The following is a 16,328-nucleotide window of genomic DNA, read 5'->3' as shown; positions in this document are numbered from 1 at the left end:
ATTGTTTTTTTGCATCAATATTTTCATAATGTCCAGCATTTTATCACTGATCAGTGTTTTTGATTGTTCATTAAAATCCCTTTTTTCACTTTATAACTATAAATAAGCCCTAAAATGCCGATCCTTTGACTCACGCTGAAACACACAAAGTGGCGTTACAATAAAGGCGTCAAGCACAGTGCATTCATACTCTGCCTTAATTTCTGATTGGAATTCAATCATATGTGCTCCTTTTCCCCAAAATCACATGCAACAATATACATCTTTTTTTTTATTTGATGTGAAAGACTGGCATTTATTAGCTGTAATTAAACATAAATTTGAAGAGTATTTGTGACAGAAATCAGCACACATATGTCATTGGAACTGAAGAAACTGTAACACAATTTTTTTGTTCTTTGATATATTTTGAATCTTTTTCAAGAGTATTGCTGTCAACACTAATCATTCTATTAATGATGATAAACGTGTCCCACATTCTCCTTGACTTGCATTCAGATATAACAAACTCCAGCTTAGCCGAATCTATCCTAAGGGCACACGTGTGGATTCTTCCAACTACATGCCTCAAGTATTCTGGAACGCAGGCTGTCAGTTAGTGGCTTTGAACTTCCAGACAATAGGTAAGACAGTACTACATGCCTTTCTAGGGGTGCTCTGTTGCCGTCATCTTGAAAATAGATTTGGGCTTGACAGTTGTCACAGTACAGGATGCGCTCCGAGGAGGTTAAAATGAATTCCCAGTTATGTGGCAGCAGATGGTGTAGTGGGAAGCCAATGAGGTCACAAATTGAAAATAAAATGCTTGAGAGAACAGTGTGGATTCAAAATAAACTTCTTTGGGCTGAATCGGCTGCTTCAGGCATCAGGCTTGGACATTGCTGCCCCCCATGGTTCTTACATATTCAAATGAGCAGGACCTCCTCTTCATTAAACATGGTCTTATGTCCCTCTGCAGGGGCATAGCTAGGTATTCTGCCCCCTCTGACAAAGTATCACACACCCTCTTGCCTCCACAATCTCTCCCCTGAGCATTTGGATAAATCCAATCATTAGCGGGGAAGTAGCTGGTTAAATTTGTTGAACATTCTAGCTCACATGTTTCGCGTTCATGATACAGGTCGTAAGTGAGTGTTACTTCTTGGTTTAAATAGTTAAAACGTACATTATGTAATTGTCCATATTCAAGCCCCTGTAAAGTGCTGTGCCCCACTAACCCTGCCAGAGTCTCCATGCCCCTGCTGTGACCCTCTATCTGGAACAATTGGTAACAGCTTCAACGTCTGTTAAAGGAAAGTGCGGAAAGATTTAGAGCCTAAGACGCTGAAATGCTCATCGTGATGTCGCTCCTCTTCTGACTTCCTGTCTTTGCCGTGCAGACCTCCCCATGCAGCTGAACCTGGGCATGTACGAGTACAACGGAAAGAGTGGCTACCGGCTAAAGCCAGAGTTTATGAGGCGGCATGACAAGCACTTTGACCCCTTCACCGAGACCACCGTGGACGGAATCGTAGCAAACACCTTGTCAGTCAAGGTGAATCAGAATATCTTCAGACTCAAGAAGTTCTCGGGCTATGATATATAAGAGTATTGTTCATTCAAAACCCATTTTTTATTTTATGTTGCTGATATCAGTACATTATTTAGATGTCCTTGGGAAAATTTAACATGCATATATAACATTGCACTGATGTCTCATACTACCAGGGCTCAGAGTTTGAAGCATGGAGTTTGCATGTTCTCCTTGCTGTACCCTGTACTTGTGGAAGATGAATGGATGGATGGCAAATGCTACAACTGTTTATTACAAATATCCTGTCCTATAATTTTAACAGTAAAATGTTGCTCTTCTGTATATCCACAGATTATATCTGGGCAGTTTTTGACTGATAAGAAAGTCGGCACGTATGCGGAAATCGACATGTTTGGTCTGCCGGTGGACACCAGGAGAAAAGCGTTCAAAACCAAGACCTCGCAAGGGAATGCAATCAACCCCGTGTGGGACGAAGAGCCTATAGTGTTTAAGAAGGTGTGACTGCTTTATATTGTGCTCCATATTCTCTAAAGGTTACGGTAATGAAATAATGGTGAATGTCATGTGTACATGTCACCTACATGTGACATTCTGTAGGTTGTCCTGCCCACTTTGGCCTCTCTGAGGATAGCGGTGTTTGAGGAAGGTGGAAAGTTCATAGGCCATCGCATCATTCCTGTGTCCGCGATCAGACCAGGTAGCAAGCCATATGGTTTTTGACACACAATTAATACCTGCACAGATATTGCTGCACTACTAGACTGTATCTCTCTATTTAAGGTTATCGCTACATTGGCCTCAGAAATGAGAAGAACCAGAATTTGGTGCTGCCGGCTGTATTTGTCTACATTGAAGTCAAGGATTATGTGCCAGACACATTTGCCGGTAAGTTTCGGTATCCGAACATTCCCTGTTCGGTTTCGCAGTTGTGTTCATCCACCTTCCAAACACTGCAGGCAGTTCTAGCTTTTAAATGTCCAGAGTGTCATTAGCATGCAGCATAACGTTAAACTGTCATTTGAACGTTTTCTAGTGCTCATCAAAGGCAATTTAAAAAAGTCTTTATTTTTATTGTCCTGGCTGCCGTCACTCAGGGCTGAGCCCTGTGCTGATATTGGTGTCTTTATCCAGATGTCATCGAGGCACTGTCAAACCCAATCAGATACGTGAATTTAATGGAGCAGAGAGCCAAGCAGCTGGCAGCATTGACTTTGGAGGAAGAGGAGGAGGATGTCAGCAAGGAGGTTTGGTTACTTGAACTTAAATGTAATGCTGAAGGCATTTTGATTTATTGTCTCACATATTTTGTCTGTACCTTTCTTTCATTTACTTGTGCTCTTTAGCATTTTTGTAATGGTCAACGCTGGATGCTGTAAACACAGAGGCGTTCCTTTCTGTGTGGTGTTTATCGTTAGGCTGAGCCAGGGACTGACCAGCCCCCCGAGCCAAAAAGTGACCCCAAGCCAGTCACCTCGGAGAACGGCGTCACCCATGTAGCTAATGTCACCCCCAAAGCCGTATCGCATGTGACTCAGCCGGCGCCGGCGACAGGTACAAAACAAACTATGAGTATCAGATTGAATATGATGTGATCTCTTTCCATAAGAAATAAAACAGAATTGTGTACATTTGAACTGTAACATAAACAGAGCACACGTCATACAGTATAAGGGCATAATTTAATTGTAAATATATATATATATATAATATGGTGGTATAATCATGTGTTTTAGTGTCAGCTAAGCCTGCAGTGAAAACTGAAGACCTCATACAGAGTGTCCTCACAGGTAAGAGGATCTTCTGATACAAGTCAGATAACAGCGCAGATAAACATAACTTTGCCTCGACAGGTGCAATTGTGTTATTGACTCGTCTCTAGAGAATAAGCAAGCAAGAGGCTTAAAATCAAATGAACTGTGTTTAAATCACATTTGGATGCAATATATGAAATTTACATAAATGTATGTGTGTGTTTGTATTCCTAATTACATTCAGCATCAACGTAAGTTTTTTGTCATAAAACAAAAATATAACACATTTTGAAACTGTATGTCAAAGTTATGCATAATCCTGCTTTGCAAATGGATGAGCAACATCACCACGAACATCATGGAACCTGTTGCTGTATTGAATTTTAACGTTCTGATGACAGACTATTATGAGGAAGTCAGCCCCGAAACAAGACAGCAGTTTCATTATTATTATTATTATTATTATTATTATTATTATTATTAATAATTATAATAATTGTTATTATAATTAATAATAATAATGATAATAATAGTTAATTCAGGGGTGACGTGGTGGTGCAGTGGTTTGCACTGTTGCCTCACCTCTCTGGGACTCGGGTTCGAGTCTCCGCCTGGGTCACATGTGGGTGGAGTTTGCATGCTCTTCCCATGTCATTATTATAGGGTTTCCTCCCACAGTCCAAAGACATACTGAGGCTAATTGTAGTTATTAAATTGCCAGAGTGAGTGTGCCCTGTCCTGGGTTATTCCCTGCCTCGTGCCCATTGGCTCCGGAACCCCTGTGACCCAGAAGGATAAGTGGTTTGGACGATGGATGGATGGATAATTCATTCATTTGTTAACCTTTACTTTGCCAGGCAAAGCATTAAGAAGAGTTTTTTATTTACAATGGCAGCCAATCATCATCATAATATGCATGACATTTCAGAGGTGGAGCCCAAGACTCTGGAGGAGCTTAAGCAACAAAAAACGTATATCAGAGAGCAAAGAAAACAGTATAAGGAGATGAAGGAGCTGGTGAAGAGGCATCATAAGAAAACCAGTGAGATGATCAAAGACCACACCGTTAAGTACAGCGAGGTCCAGAACGACTGCTCCCGAAGACGGAGCGCCCTCCAGAAATCTGCAAAAAAAGATGGTAAGAAAAGGTAGGTAGGTTTCTTCACAACGTGTTGTTTTTCTTCTGTTTATCACCGGTGGCTCAGTGGGTTTGGCCTCTGCGCTTGTGATCGGAAGGTTTCCGGTTCACGTCTCCTGATCTGTAGAGTGATGTCAGCATTGGGCCCTTGAAAAAGGCCCTTAACCGTTTATCTGCTGCAGGGACCCAGCTGATCCAGCTTTTTACACCATTTTCAATAACAGTGTTAAACAAATTAAGGTTAATATATGACTGGAATGTCACTGAAGCTTATTCAGTGGTATTGCTTTTTCTGATTGGCATTGATTGGTAAGATTTCTGTAGCAGTGTGGCTCTCACAGATTTGTCAGAGGGGTTTATGACACTTAAGTTTTCCACGTACATGATTTTGTATGGCACACTCACTACATCTTTATATCCAGATAAGTTCCATTCGTATTTATGCAGTAACAACCCCAGGCAGAGAAATCAGAAGTACTGTTTTGCTTTATGTTCCGTGACCGTGCAGTATTGCAAGCTCCGGTACTATAGTTTTAGCCTCCCTGACGGCTGTCACTAATAGCTCCCCCCACGCGCCGTTATCCCTCTGTGCCACAGGTGCACGTCGCCGGGATCTGACCAGGAGCCGACCTCCATCGAGCGCGAGCTGTCTGCGCTGGACCAGGAGAGCGGCGAGAAGTTAGCCCAGCTGAAGGAGCAGCAGCAGCAGCAGCTGCTGAGTCTCCGGCAGGAGCAGTACTACAGCGAGAAGTACCAGAAGCGGGAGCACATTAAGCAGGTAGCCGTTACTCCAGAGAGCAGCTCCACATGCCAGAAAACACGAACGCGAATCTCAAATCCGAATCAAAACGTACAAAAGCGAACGTCAAAGGCAGCCTGATTTTTAGGTTAACGCTCAGAAATCATTTGAGTCTTCCACTTGATTTGACATCTCTTTCTGGTCCCTACATGTGTTTTATTATGTTTTACAGCTCATGGAGAAACTAACCTTAGTGACAGAGGAGTGTCAAAGTAATCAACTAAAGAAACTGAAAGAGATGTGTGACAAGTAAGTGAGGGTTATGTCTGTGTTTTGATGCCTGTGTTTTGAGTCCTGCGATTTTAATGTCACAAATGCAATTTAAGTGTATACAGTATATATACCTGAAAACTACTTATTGATGTATATTATTGCTATAATTTAATTTTTAAAGGGAGAAAAAAGATTTGAAAAAGAGAATGGACAAAAAAAGACAGGAGAAACTGAATGAAGCCAAATCAAAAGATAAACACCTGACTGAGGAGTAAGTGAGATGCTCGGTGGGGCAGATCTCAAGAGTTTCACTTTTTCCTGAAATCCTTCTATCCATCCATCTGTTTTCTGTAACTGCTTGACCTGTCTTGGACGCTACAGGCAGGTAACAACCCAGTATGGGGAGCCAACCCACCACAGGGCACCACAGGGCCCACTCACACACCATTCCCTCCCACACGCATGCCTAATGCGGTTTGGTAACTGCAGTATGGAGATTTATATCAGTTTGCAGCTATATCTGATGCAAATATCATTAAATACCAGATCAAAATGGTTCTACTTCTCAGAGCGATGCTGTTTTCAGAGCCTTATTGCTTTCATATGCGTTCACTTTTGCAGTGATAACTGAAGCTTTAGGCCGCTAAAGAAAATTCATTCTAATGTTACCATGGATGGCTAGAAGAATGTCGCTTTGGTTCCCAAATCTGTCATATTCCATACATTTCTTCAATTTCACCACCAGCTCACTTAATTAGCTTTGTGTGATCAGATATATTTTCCCACAGAAGCAGTTTGATTTCTGTCTTTAACTCTCTTTTATGTGTTTGGCAGAGAAAAACTGGAGATTAATAGATCCTACGTTAATGAGGTGGTACAGCACATCAAACGGGTAAGTGGTTAAACAACGGGTAAGTAAGTAATTGCACAAAATTCGATTCATAGAGGCAGGAGCCAGGATATGGCATTTGGATGCTACATATATAAGGACTGAATTGAATATGAGAGTTGCATTACAGTTGAGATGATGCAGAGTGCAACAGTGTAAATTACAAAATAGGGGACAAGATCTGTAATACTTGGCATGAAAGTACTGTATAGACTGAGCACTGAGAAGTGGGCAGTGCATGACAAAAAATTGCTGGAAAAGGCAAAGTGCATCACACAAATCACAGGACAGAGAAGTACTGGGCAATGGGTACTCGGCAATTCAAGTACTATGAACAAAGTACAGTTGTGAGCAGATACAGGAGTACTTTACTATTTTACATGAAACTATATTGTTGCACAGTAACTATGGAGTGCACTACAGTGCATGGTGGATGAATGGTAACTTGCCATCTATAACCTTTACCAGTGGGCATTAGAGTAAAGGGACCATTGCTGGTGTCTATTAAAGATTATTATATATGTCTGCCAGATGCAGGCCAATGAGTCACTGCAGGGCTTTCTGATCAGCAACTTAGCTGGTGACCTATGCTGTGAAGCCGTAGCACAGGATAGTCTCAGCGGAAATATACCAGTAGGTGGGATCTCTTTAAACTCCTTAGGGAATATAAGCTCCGTTCCACCTTTTTGACCAGAGAGAAGGATCTGATAGACCATGTCCAGTCCCTGGTGATGAGAAAGCAATTACACTACGAGTTTGCAGACAACCTTGTTTGAAATTATGGCATTGTTCATACTAGCATACTAGCATACTGAAGCATGCTTAACAGGAGGATACTAGCATAGAAAAGAAAGACAAGGAGCAGAAGACAATGACGGAGACCTGAGAATCAGCAGAACAAAATAGCAACTACTGTTCAACTATTCAAATGTACTATTTAATCAAAATTTACAAAGCAAAATTTGCCAAGCAAGACAAAAAACAGAAAAGTGATTTACAGTAATTTTGATTTGGAGATTAAGAAAGTTATAAAAATAATGGAAAATGAATATCTATAGTATCTCTGCGTATCTAGATCCTGTTTTAGGGCATATATCTAGGTCGCTGATGAACTTATAGCTCGGGGCTATATGACTGTGAGCAGAAAACAGAATGAAAGGCATAGGAATCTATGAATAATTAACTTAAAGACACTTTTTGGGAAGCTGTTGTATAGCCAGATACTGAAGTATAGCCTAAAAATTCTAGGTTTAATGAAAAAAATAGATATGAGATTTACTATTACATTGCACATAAAACACATTTTAATTGTCTGATTGGTTATATTCTGCAAATAAACAAATTGTAACAGGAGGGCTTTTTGTATTGAATAGCCATACCAATGTAAGACACAAAATGTATACTGTACAGTATCTGATTAATTGCCATTTGGGGCCTACTGCCTTTGTTTCTAACTTATAGTTTAGCAGTTCTATAGTCTCTCATACAGTTATATAGATTTGGGAGATCAGATATATTACTTGGTTTGGGAGATAATGTGTCAGCAGAATAGTGACTGTATTTAATACTATGGTTGTGAATAATCCCTCTGTGTAGCAGAGCAGGAACAAAGCCAGGCTATTTCAAACTCCATACCTGGACTACCATGATTCATCATTTACTCGAACAAACTGATTTCAGCCAGTCAGATAAGACCTAAAACGAGAATGCACCCGTCCACTCGGAACAACAAGCTTGTTTATTGTGTTGTGGACACTAAAGTGATCTATGGTTTCAAAAGGTGCACTTAAGTCCAGAAGCAGAAGAACAGAGACATTGCCACAGTCAGAGGAGCGAAGTGGGCCATTCGTTACGCTGACAAGTTCTGTTTCATAGCTCTGGGCTGTCGGGACCCAGCCTGAATCATTGGCATTGCTGAGGTTTAAGAACAAACAACTGCTGTGCTCTTAGAGTTTAGATAAATACAGTACAGACAATCGAGTCTGTACCTGTGGCTTGATTAAAATTTCTTTAAGAGATAATAATGACACGATGACTAACACATGGACTTTGGCAAAGACAGACAGAACCTCTTCACATTTGTAGGAATGAGATCGAATACAATTAAAAACTTCCCAGAACAAGGCTGTGGTTTAGGACAGCTGTCACTGCTGTAGCTAATTAGCTTGGTGTATCAAGAGATTGTGTAGAAGCAGGAGTGTCACTAAAGATTTTGGGTCCCATGAAAGAATATCATCTGGGCCCCCCAGTTCAGACCAATCCAGTTATTTTATGTGTCACTCCCAGGGCCGTTGGACTCGTCCTATTGGTCAAGCATGTTAAGTCACACAAGGAATTTGGCACAAGCCAATGGTGTCTCTGAGGTTAGACAATGTACAAACAATGAACAAATCATTTACAGACAATGCATAATATACAGCCATATACAGGTTAAATACAAGACAAGTAATTCACATAAAGTGCCAACAGCAATATAAATATAATATTATGACCATAATGTTTTTAATTACCTCCTTAGTTAGAAGATGCTCAGAGCAAAAGACAGGAACGACTTCTAGAGAAGTACAAGGACATTCAGCAACAAATCGTGGATGAAAAACCGAAGGTAGGTCTGAGAAAGACGAGGTGTCTGTGCAATAGTGTGAGGGTATTTGAATTAGGCTTGTGCCAGTGTTTCGTTTTGCAGCAATATTTATCAAAGTTCGTTCTACTTGCTATCCCGCTACAGGAGCCAAGCCCTCATATTCAACAACGAATTTCATAAAGTCCAGTATTAAGCTCAAATATCTGACAATTCAAATGTGGTATTCCTGCTTCTGGGCTACTACATACAGTAAAAGTCCTTTTACGTTTTGACCCAGATAGCAAACTATGTGGTGCATTTTGTGTGCAAGCACAAGAGAGTCACGCAAGTCTTTTAAAGGCAGCCGAAAGTTCAGTGGCACATGTGGATTTAATATAAACTTGTAACTGTTTGGCAATGTGTCATTGTATTTACCATCCATCTGCTTGTATTTCCATTTTCATAATCACAGGTGTATAGAAAACATAAATGATCTTTTATTGTGTTGCTCTTTTAAAAACTGCCATACAATACATTTTCAAGAACTGTTTTATAGTAGGTATATTAGGTTGTGTTTTGCTATACCTAACATTATTAAGCAATATTATTTTGTTTAATTTTACAGGCGCTGTGAATATTTGATGTCGGCACAAGCCTAATTTAAATTGAAAAAGCAAAAAAAAAAAAACAAAAGTTGTTGGGGTGATTTTAGAAAGAGTGCTAACACTTCATATTACGTCCATTCACAGTAAAAAAGACGAAGCATAATATACAGGCATTAGAAGCTATATAAATTTGAGCATCAAAGCTATTTAGCATTTTCATGACTCTATTGACATTTGGTCATAGGCAAGATTATTTGACAGTTGGTGCTTTTCAGCAGCTTATTATTATTATTATTATTATTTCATATATGGTGCATGTACCATTCAAAATTTACAAAGAGCACAGTTTGTATTATTGTTATTATTGTTATTATCATTATAGGACGGGTCTTCATCTGATGAGGAAGGTAAGCTGTGCTGCATCCAAGCTTGGCTTGATCATTTCATCAATATTAGAGTGATGGCGATTAATCTCTGCCTTTGATCAGTGAACGATGAAGACTGGTTGTGTTCTCTGCTGCATACCCTGTTCCAAAATAACCCTAACAGACTTGCAGAGTCGAAGCTTCTGTCTCAAATCCGTTGTGTTCCCAATGCCATGTTGTGTCACCGTCTGCATTGACGTATTTGTTGTAAATGTACATGGCTACAAGGGTTCTATGTGACCCGCAGTAGTCAGAATTTCCTCACAATGTCCTCCTCACAATACCGTCAACATTACTAAAATCCATCCCACCTTAAATTACAATTCCCTTCTTTCTGTGTACAGTAGACGTTCTTACTGTACCATTGAGAACATTTGTATTGACGAATAATTTTATCGTGCATTGTATATATGCTTTTTCGTTTGAAATTAAATTTGTGGGGAAAAAAAATGGATTGAATCTCTAGGGTGACAGCATGCAGAATGTATGGAAAGTCATCTGTTAACCTTTTGCAAGTTCCATGTCTGTTTTCCACATGGAATCTGAGATGTACTGAAACTTCATTTATAGGTCGGCTCTCAGTGTTATGCTGCCATAAATTCTGTAGAATTAGTGAATTTTTAAAAGCCAATAGGCTTTACAAGATGTAAAACCTTCTACATGTCATTGAGTCTTGACTCCATACTAAGATTTGGATTGTACAGCATTTGCAATCAGAGGCATATGAATTGGTTATCGTTATAAATTCTCTGACAATGCTAACTATACATATTTTACCTTTGTTATGGTCTACTAAGTCTCAATTTCGAAAGTGTAGACCTCGTAGCATCTCAGCATCCAAAGTCACATGGATTCTGCCTTTGGGTGTGTTTTTGCAGTCAGTTTGTGCATTTGTCACATGTCAGAATGTCAGGTAATGTAATTGCTGGTTTGTTCCATTAATACCTTTCGCTGTCACGTTGATGCTGCCATTCCACTTTGCCTTCTGCAGAACTCACAAAGACGAGTACAGAAATCTCTGGTGAAATGTTAGTGCCTTGATCACAAGCCACGTTAATGGTTCTTTCACAGAAGTGATAATTATTCTGCAGACCACTGATTCTCACTGGTCTCGATATTGATTTTCCAGAAGCACCCACATACAGTACAGTATAGCTGTGGCATATTGGGAAGAAAAAAAAACGTATAGCATATAAAAAGTCATAATAGTCATTTGGCATTGAAATACTGTATAAGAAGGGCAACCTTTTAATTCTAGAAATATTTTACTGAAGGGAAAATTTACACCCAATCCTTAACGTTCATTAAATATGCATAATATTTGTCTATGCAACAGTTGGCCAATATTTGGTTTAGAAGAACTATTATACTCTTTTGAGAGCATTGAGCAATTTAAGCTCTCTGAATTGTAGGCCTTGTTGTCAACATGGATGTTCCTCTTGCTCGTCAAACTTTAACAGAATGCTAACTTTTGATTTTTACAATATTAACCAACGGAGATGCTTTGGATCACCCTGCTTTTCAAGTACAGAAGTCCAAAATATCACATAACAATACTGATCAATGGTTCTAAGTGGTATTAATGTTGAGTATTCAGTAAACAGTAATACTATATTGATTTATAGTGATTATGCATTTGTAAACAACAAAGAAATTTTTGAGTTGTTTGTGCAGATTATTTAAAGATATACATAGCTGACTGGGTAAGTTAAGGTTTGTCTGTGTATTTTAATACATTTAACCCTAACATAATTGTCTTGTGACCACAACCTGAAATCAAGAATAAAAAGTTTGTCTAAACTATGGCTTCATCAATCTTCTGTATAATTTTTATACATTGTAGCGTTTTTCTTGATTTATTGTAATTTCTAAAATCACTTTTTATTATTACAGTCTGTAATGCAATCAATCGTAATTTTATTTAATTGTAATGTTACGACAGTTAAAAATCATGGTATACCGTAGTTTCTGGAAATAAATATTCAGAAATCAGCATAGCTAGCTCTTAATTGTGAGAATTATGAGAATTTGCCTTCTATGCCGCTGCTGCAAATCGTTATAACCAAAAAAAATCAATTAAAACAAAATGGGCCATTTTAGACATGCAGGTATCACTCTCATAAGTCGCCCCGGTTAAATTCACTAGAGCTGTGTTTCGTGATATTGCCCCAGCGGCCTGCTTTTCTGCAGTAGACATGGACTGACTCTATGGTTTGTGATTGCAGCAGCAAACCGAGTTGGATCAGGAGTACCAGGACAAGTTTCGTCGACTGCCGCTGGAGATCCAGGAGTTCATGCAGAACGCAAATAAAAGGAAATCGAGCGAGGACGCAAGCCACAGCCTCCTACCTCCTCCTGCAGCATCAGAACTTCAAGTGAACCACAAGACAGCCCCTTCTGAGGATGTGACAGAGGAAGAGGATGGTATAAAGCCAAGCACCGTTCCGCCCTAGGCAACATCCCAGTGATTCATATTTTATGATTATATATTTTTTCTGTATCTGATTTTTAATTTTCTAGAAAACCGTAGCAGTTGTGTACGCATCTGTTGGTTTCAAAGAAAAGCTGTTTACTGACTGCTTGGAGAAGTATTAGAATAGTGTCATGGAAAGGAGCCGTTATTTTTAAAATAAATACATTATTATTAACAGTAACTAGTATAAATTATTGTTGTCCAGTTTGTATTATTTCTTATTGTGGTGCTAGTTTTTGGGTTCATGCCTACATCACTTTTAATATTGTTATGATTGTATTTACTATTAGAGCTATAATTTCTGTGTCTGACACCATAGGAAATATTAAGATTCACAATAGGTTGGTTGTTGAGTGGTGTTTTAGTGAAGCTATGTGTACTGCTTGTGGTCATTTTTTCAAGTGCCAGGCAAAGCAAGTCGATGTTCTTGTTTACCTGCCACAGAGACAAACTGCTGTCATATCCTGTTTTCTGGGTGTATGCAATACAACTAATGAAAAGGCACCCGTACAGCATATTTGCACTGAGTAACAAATTTTTGCTTTCGTCTGCAAGCACGGGCGGCTTGCAGTTTTCTTTCCCTTACAGATAGTTGTATGGCGGTGATATTTATTGTACCTGATTTATAGTTTGTAATTTTTGACAAAGATGATTTATATACATTGCTCTGAAATGTCAGTTCTGTATCAGAGGCTTATCGTGATTTAATCAGTTTCAGGAATGCATGAAAAACTAATGAACTTTGTGTTAAAATATACTTACATTAAAAACATTAATTGTTGGCTGTACAGAAGTAATTGTGATGTCTTTCAAAAAAATATACAAAAAAGTAAACATTTCAATTAATTCTTTTTTTTCCAACGTTTGTATTTTTAACTTGTTTTTCATTGCTTAAGCCAGGGAGTAACTTGTTCTGCTGGTTGTTATTGCAAAGATTTATAGACCTCCGTAACATGACAGACGTGGCTACAAAAAAAATTGCTAATCATTTCTGCTGTGTTCAGTATGTAAGTGGTCATCCAAACATCTTGGCATTAGTAGTATTTGAAGCAAAGTGAAAGGTGTCAGAGTGCAGCTTGAACTCACACGCAAAAGAAAAAAAAACTAATTCTTTGTGATTTGACAATAGTGAAATTTCTTTAACTGAAACAAATTACTTTAAGATTGAAAGTTTTTTTTCTATTCCTATTATATTCTTACCGCCAATTTTCTTGTTTCTGCATAGCTATTTAGCTTTTGTTTTTCAATTGTTATGGCTTTTTTAAGATTTAAGGGATTTGTCACTAATAATAATAATAATCAGCAGTAGCTGATGCCTAAAAACACTGAGGAGGTAAGAAGAAATGCATTTTCCAATATTACAATAGTGAAGAGAGAAAATGCTTGTTTTTAAATGACAATACAAATTTCAAAGTTGTTTCAAAGTTACTTGTTTCGTAATTTAATCTCAAAAACAACAAAATAAACATCTTTATTTGCCAGCCACCTCTAATAAATATGTGATGCTAATAGCTAACTAAGCAGAAACAAAGCATTAAATAATCTCATTAATGAAATAGTAAATATATTTTGGCACAAAAAGTGGATCAATTAATAGAGAATAGTTGGAAAAAAAACATTTTGCACAAACTTCTACAGAAAACATATACAATACAGAATTTTAAAAAGCTAATCTAAACATACAACTCCTGTTAAGAGGTAAATATTTTGCCTGGCTATATACATTGTTCTGAAAATTCAGTTTAAAATGTATAACTTATTATGTACCAGAAAACTAATTGAATGAATTTTCACAAAAAAAACAAAATTTTTTTAGTTACTGTATGTTTATAACAAAGTAACCAAACTTACGCTTTTTTAAAGGTTCTTAATGAAGTGAAAGTCTGATGCCTTTCAGTGTATTTGTCGTGTGGTATGGATTGTATAAACTGCATATTTTTTTGGTTTAAAATGTTGTGATAAGAAATTTTGTATTCTAAGATTGTGTGTGCATTTTTACAATTCTACAATTCACTACCAACTTTTACTTGAAGTTAGCTGTATTTGAATGAACATTATATTGAGATGTCAAAACTGTTTACTCTTTTTTGATTAATGTACATATTGCATTGTTTTATTGCTCTGACAATAATATACAAAGTAATCATTTTAGTTGTCAAGGATTCTTTTTTAAAAATTTATGAAAATTTCAACATTTAAAATGCCCCTGTTTTGGGGTTTAAAATATTTTGGATCCATTTTGATGTGCGTTGCTATTGCTTCATTTGTGGCTACTCTGCTGTGCCCATATGTGATCTAAATTATTGCTTCTGACACAGTTCTCAATTGATAAATATTTCTTTCCCTAAAAAATATTCTATGCAATTTTGTGGCATGGTGACTTCCATGTGTAGTTTAATGTGCTTTCAATCCAAGTTAACGAAAATATTAAAAAAATAACATATTATATTGTCTCTTTCTTCCAAGTGCATGGTATAAACTATCTACAAGCAAAAGGGGGGGGGGCATATTTTAAAATATTAGTAGTGATGGCCAAATGAAGCTTCATGAACCATTTGCTATATTTTCTGTCACCACTAGATGGTGCTCTCAGTTCAGAAAAAGGCTCAAAGCATGCCCCCAAAGTAAATTATAACCACGATCTACTGGGGTCAAAAAATACAGAAAATGATTTCATTGGGCCATCACTAGTAATCAGTTGTGCTTGTTTTGTATACCATTGTGTTCCCTAACATAATATATTAATACAGGATTTGAACCTACAACCTTCTGGAAATGGGTGCTAACCTACTATGCTACATACTGCCCTAGTAATGGTTTTGTAGTGATAACAGGCACCTAATCATGCAGTAAAATAACGAGTTTGAACCCCTCTCGAAATTTGTTTGCTCCAGATCAGGCATGTAGACAGGTGGTAAAATAACGAATTTGAACCCCCTTGGAATTGTGCCAGACCCCCCTCGAAATTCATTGCAGGGTGATACTTATACACAAGAAAAAGGATGACTGTTATAATTAATAACTTGACAGATTTAGTGACAGCCCAGGGCAGCATTATGACTCAGTGGATAACACTGTTGTTTCAGGTTTGCAGACTTGTATCCTACCTCGGCTCTGTGCCTAGAGTTTTCATGTGCTGACAATGTGTGGCAATACCATACTGTAGCTTTATATCTCTCTGTCCAGGGGTTCAAGATAAGGGCTGGAATTCTGACAAGGGCACTTGAATAAACAATGGGCACGCCAGCCTCACACTGGGAGCATGGTGGCCTCACACTGGGAGCAGAAATGGAAGGAAAAAAACTATTGCATTTTATTTCAACAGACCTAATGCAGGTTCCCGAGGAGTCCACATGATGATGTCACCTAAATTAAATAACAGTGTGGGTAGTTTGTGACATCATAAATCAATAAGCACTCAAGTCATCAGTGAACTGCCTTTTCCACCTCTGTTTCACCAAAATGACTGCTCTGTGTCTCATTTCACAGCTGCAAACAAAGCATGCTTTGAAATTCTGGCCCTCCACCTCAGGGAAATTATATATATTGCAGTTAATTCGGCATGTGTCCTATTAGTCTCTCTTTCCTTTATTAAAAAAATACCCGTTATACAAGGCACTGTGATTGCTGAGCTCCAATGTGAAAGGCTCTGTAAGCCTGTTAGATCCTTTTATAATCATAATATCATTTAAGTCTTAAGCACATTGGTTATGTATGATTAAGTTTCATTCAGAAGACAGTCAGTCCTCTAATATATTCAGAACCTGAGTGATCAATGTTTCTCACACCAATCCTCAGGGCACCCTGGGAGTTGAGAGGGAGCAAAAACGTGGACTGTCTGGGGGTTACTGAGGACTGGGTTGAGAAACACTGGTGCAAATTATGTCGCTGTCACCTTCTTTGTCACCTATCCTGCTTCGCATTTATGTTTTTTTTTT

General features: G+C 38.2%; 1 protein-coding gene across 6 annotated transcripts in view; it reads left to right on the top strand.

Moving 5' to 3' along the window:
- Positions 1–14,836, top strand: part of LOC125707050 (1-phosphatidylinositol 4,5-bisphosphate phosphodiesterase beta-1) — a 63,978-nt gene extending 49,142 nt beyond the window's left edge. For 3 of the 6 annotated variants that reach the window (XM_048973926.1, XM_048973930.1, XM_048973929.1), the window contains exons 18-32: positions 499–623; positions 1,380–1,534; positions 1,865–2,029; positions 2,132–2,231; positions 2,315–2,419; positions 2,666–2,778; positions 2,950–3,085; positions 3,268–3,321; positions 4,214–4,433; positions 5,021–5,201; positions 5,395–5,471; positions 5,617–5,706; positions 6,270–6,327; positions 8,843–8,929; positions 12,143–14,836. In XM_048973926.1, coding sequence (XP_048829883.1) covers positions 499–623; positions 1,380–1,534; positions 1,865–2,029; positions 2,132–2,231; positions 2,315–2,419; positions 2,666–2,778; positions 2,950–3,085; positions 3,268–3,321; positions 4,214–4,433; positions 5,021–5,201; positions 5,395–5,471; positions 5,617–5,706; positions 6,270–6,327; positions 8,843–8,929; positions 12,143–12,370 — 1,894 coding nt within the window. In that variant the 3' untranslated portion in view covers positions 12,371–14,836. Of the gene's footprint in view, positions 1–498; positions 624–1,379; positions 1,535–1,864; positions 2,030–2,131; positions 2,232–2,314; positions 2,420–2,665; positions 2,779–2,949; positions 3,086–3,267; positions 3,322–4,213; positions 4,434–5,020; positions 5,202–5,394; positions 5,473–5,616; positions 5,707–6,269; positions 6,328–8,842; positions 8,930–9,874; positions 11,156–12,142 lie in introns of those variants that run through there. The other 3 variants (XM_048973927.1, XM_048973928.1, XR_007382168.1) reach the window with 3 other exon arrangements.
- The last annotated feature ends 1,492 nt before the right edge of the window (positions 14,837–16,328 follow it).

The sequence above is a fragment of the Brienomyrus brachyistius genome, chromosome 14, assembly GCF_023856365.1.
Source record: "Brienomyrus brachyistius isolate T26 chromosome 14, BBRACH_0.4, whole genome shotgun sequence".
Classification (NCBI taxonomy): Eukaryota; Metazoa; Chordata; class Actinopteri; order Osteoglossiformes; family Mormyridae; genus Brienomyrus; species Brienomyrus brachyistius.
The sequence above is the reverse complement of the archived record's forward strand: the minus strand, read 5'-3'. Positions and strand labels throughout refer to the sequence as shown.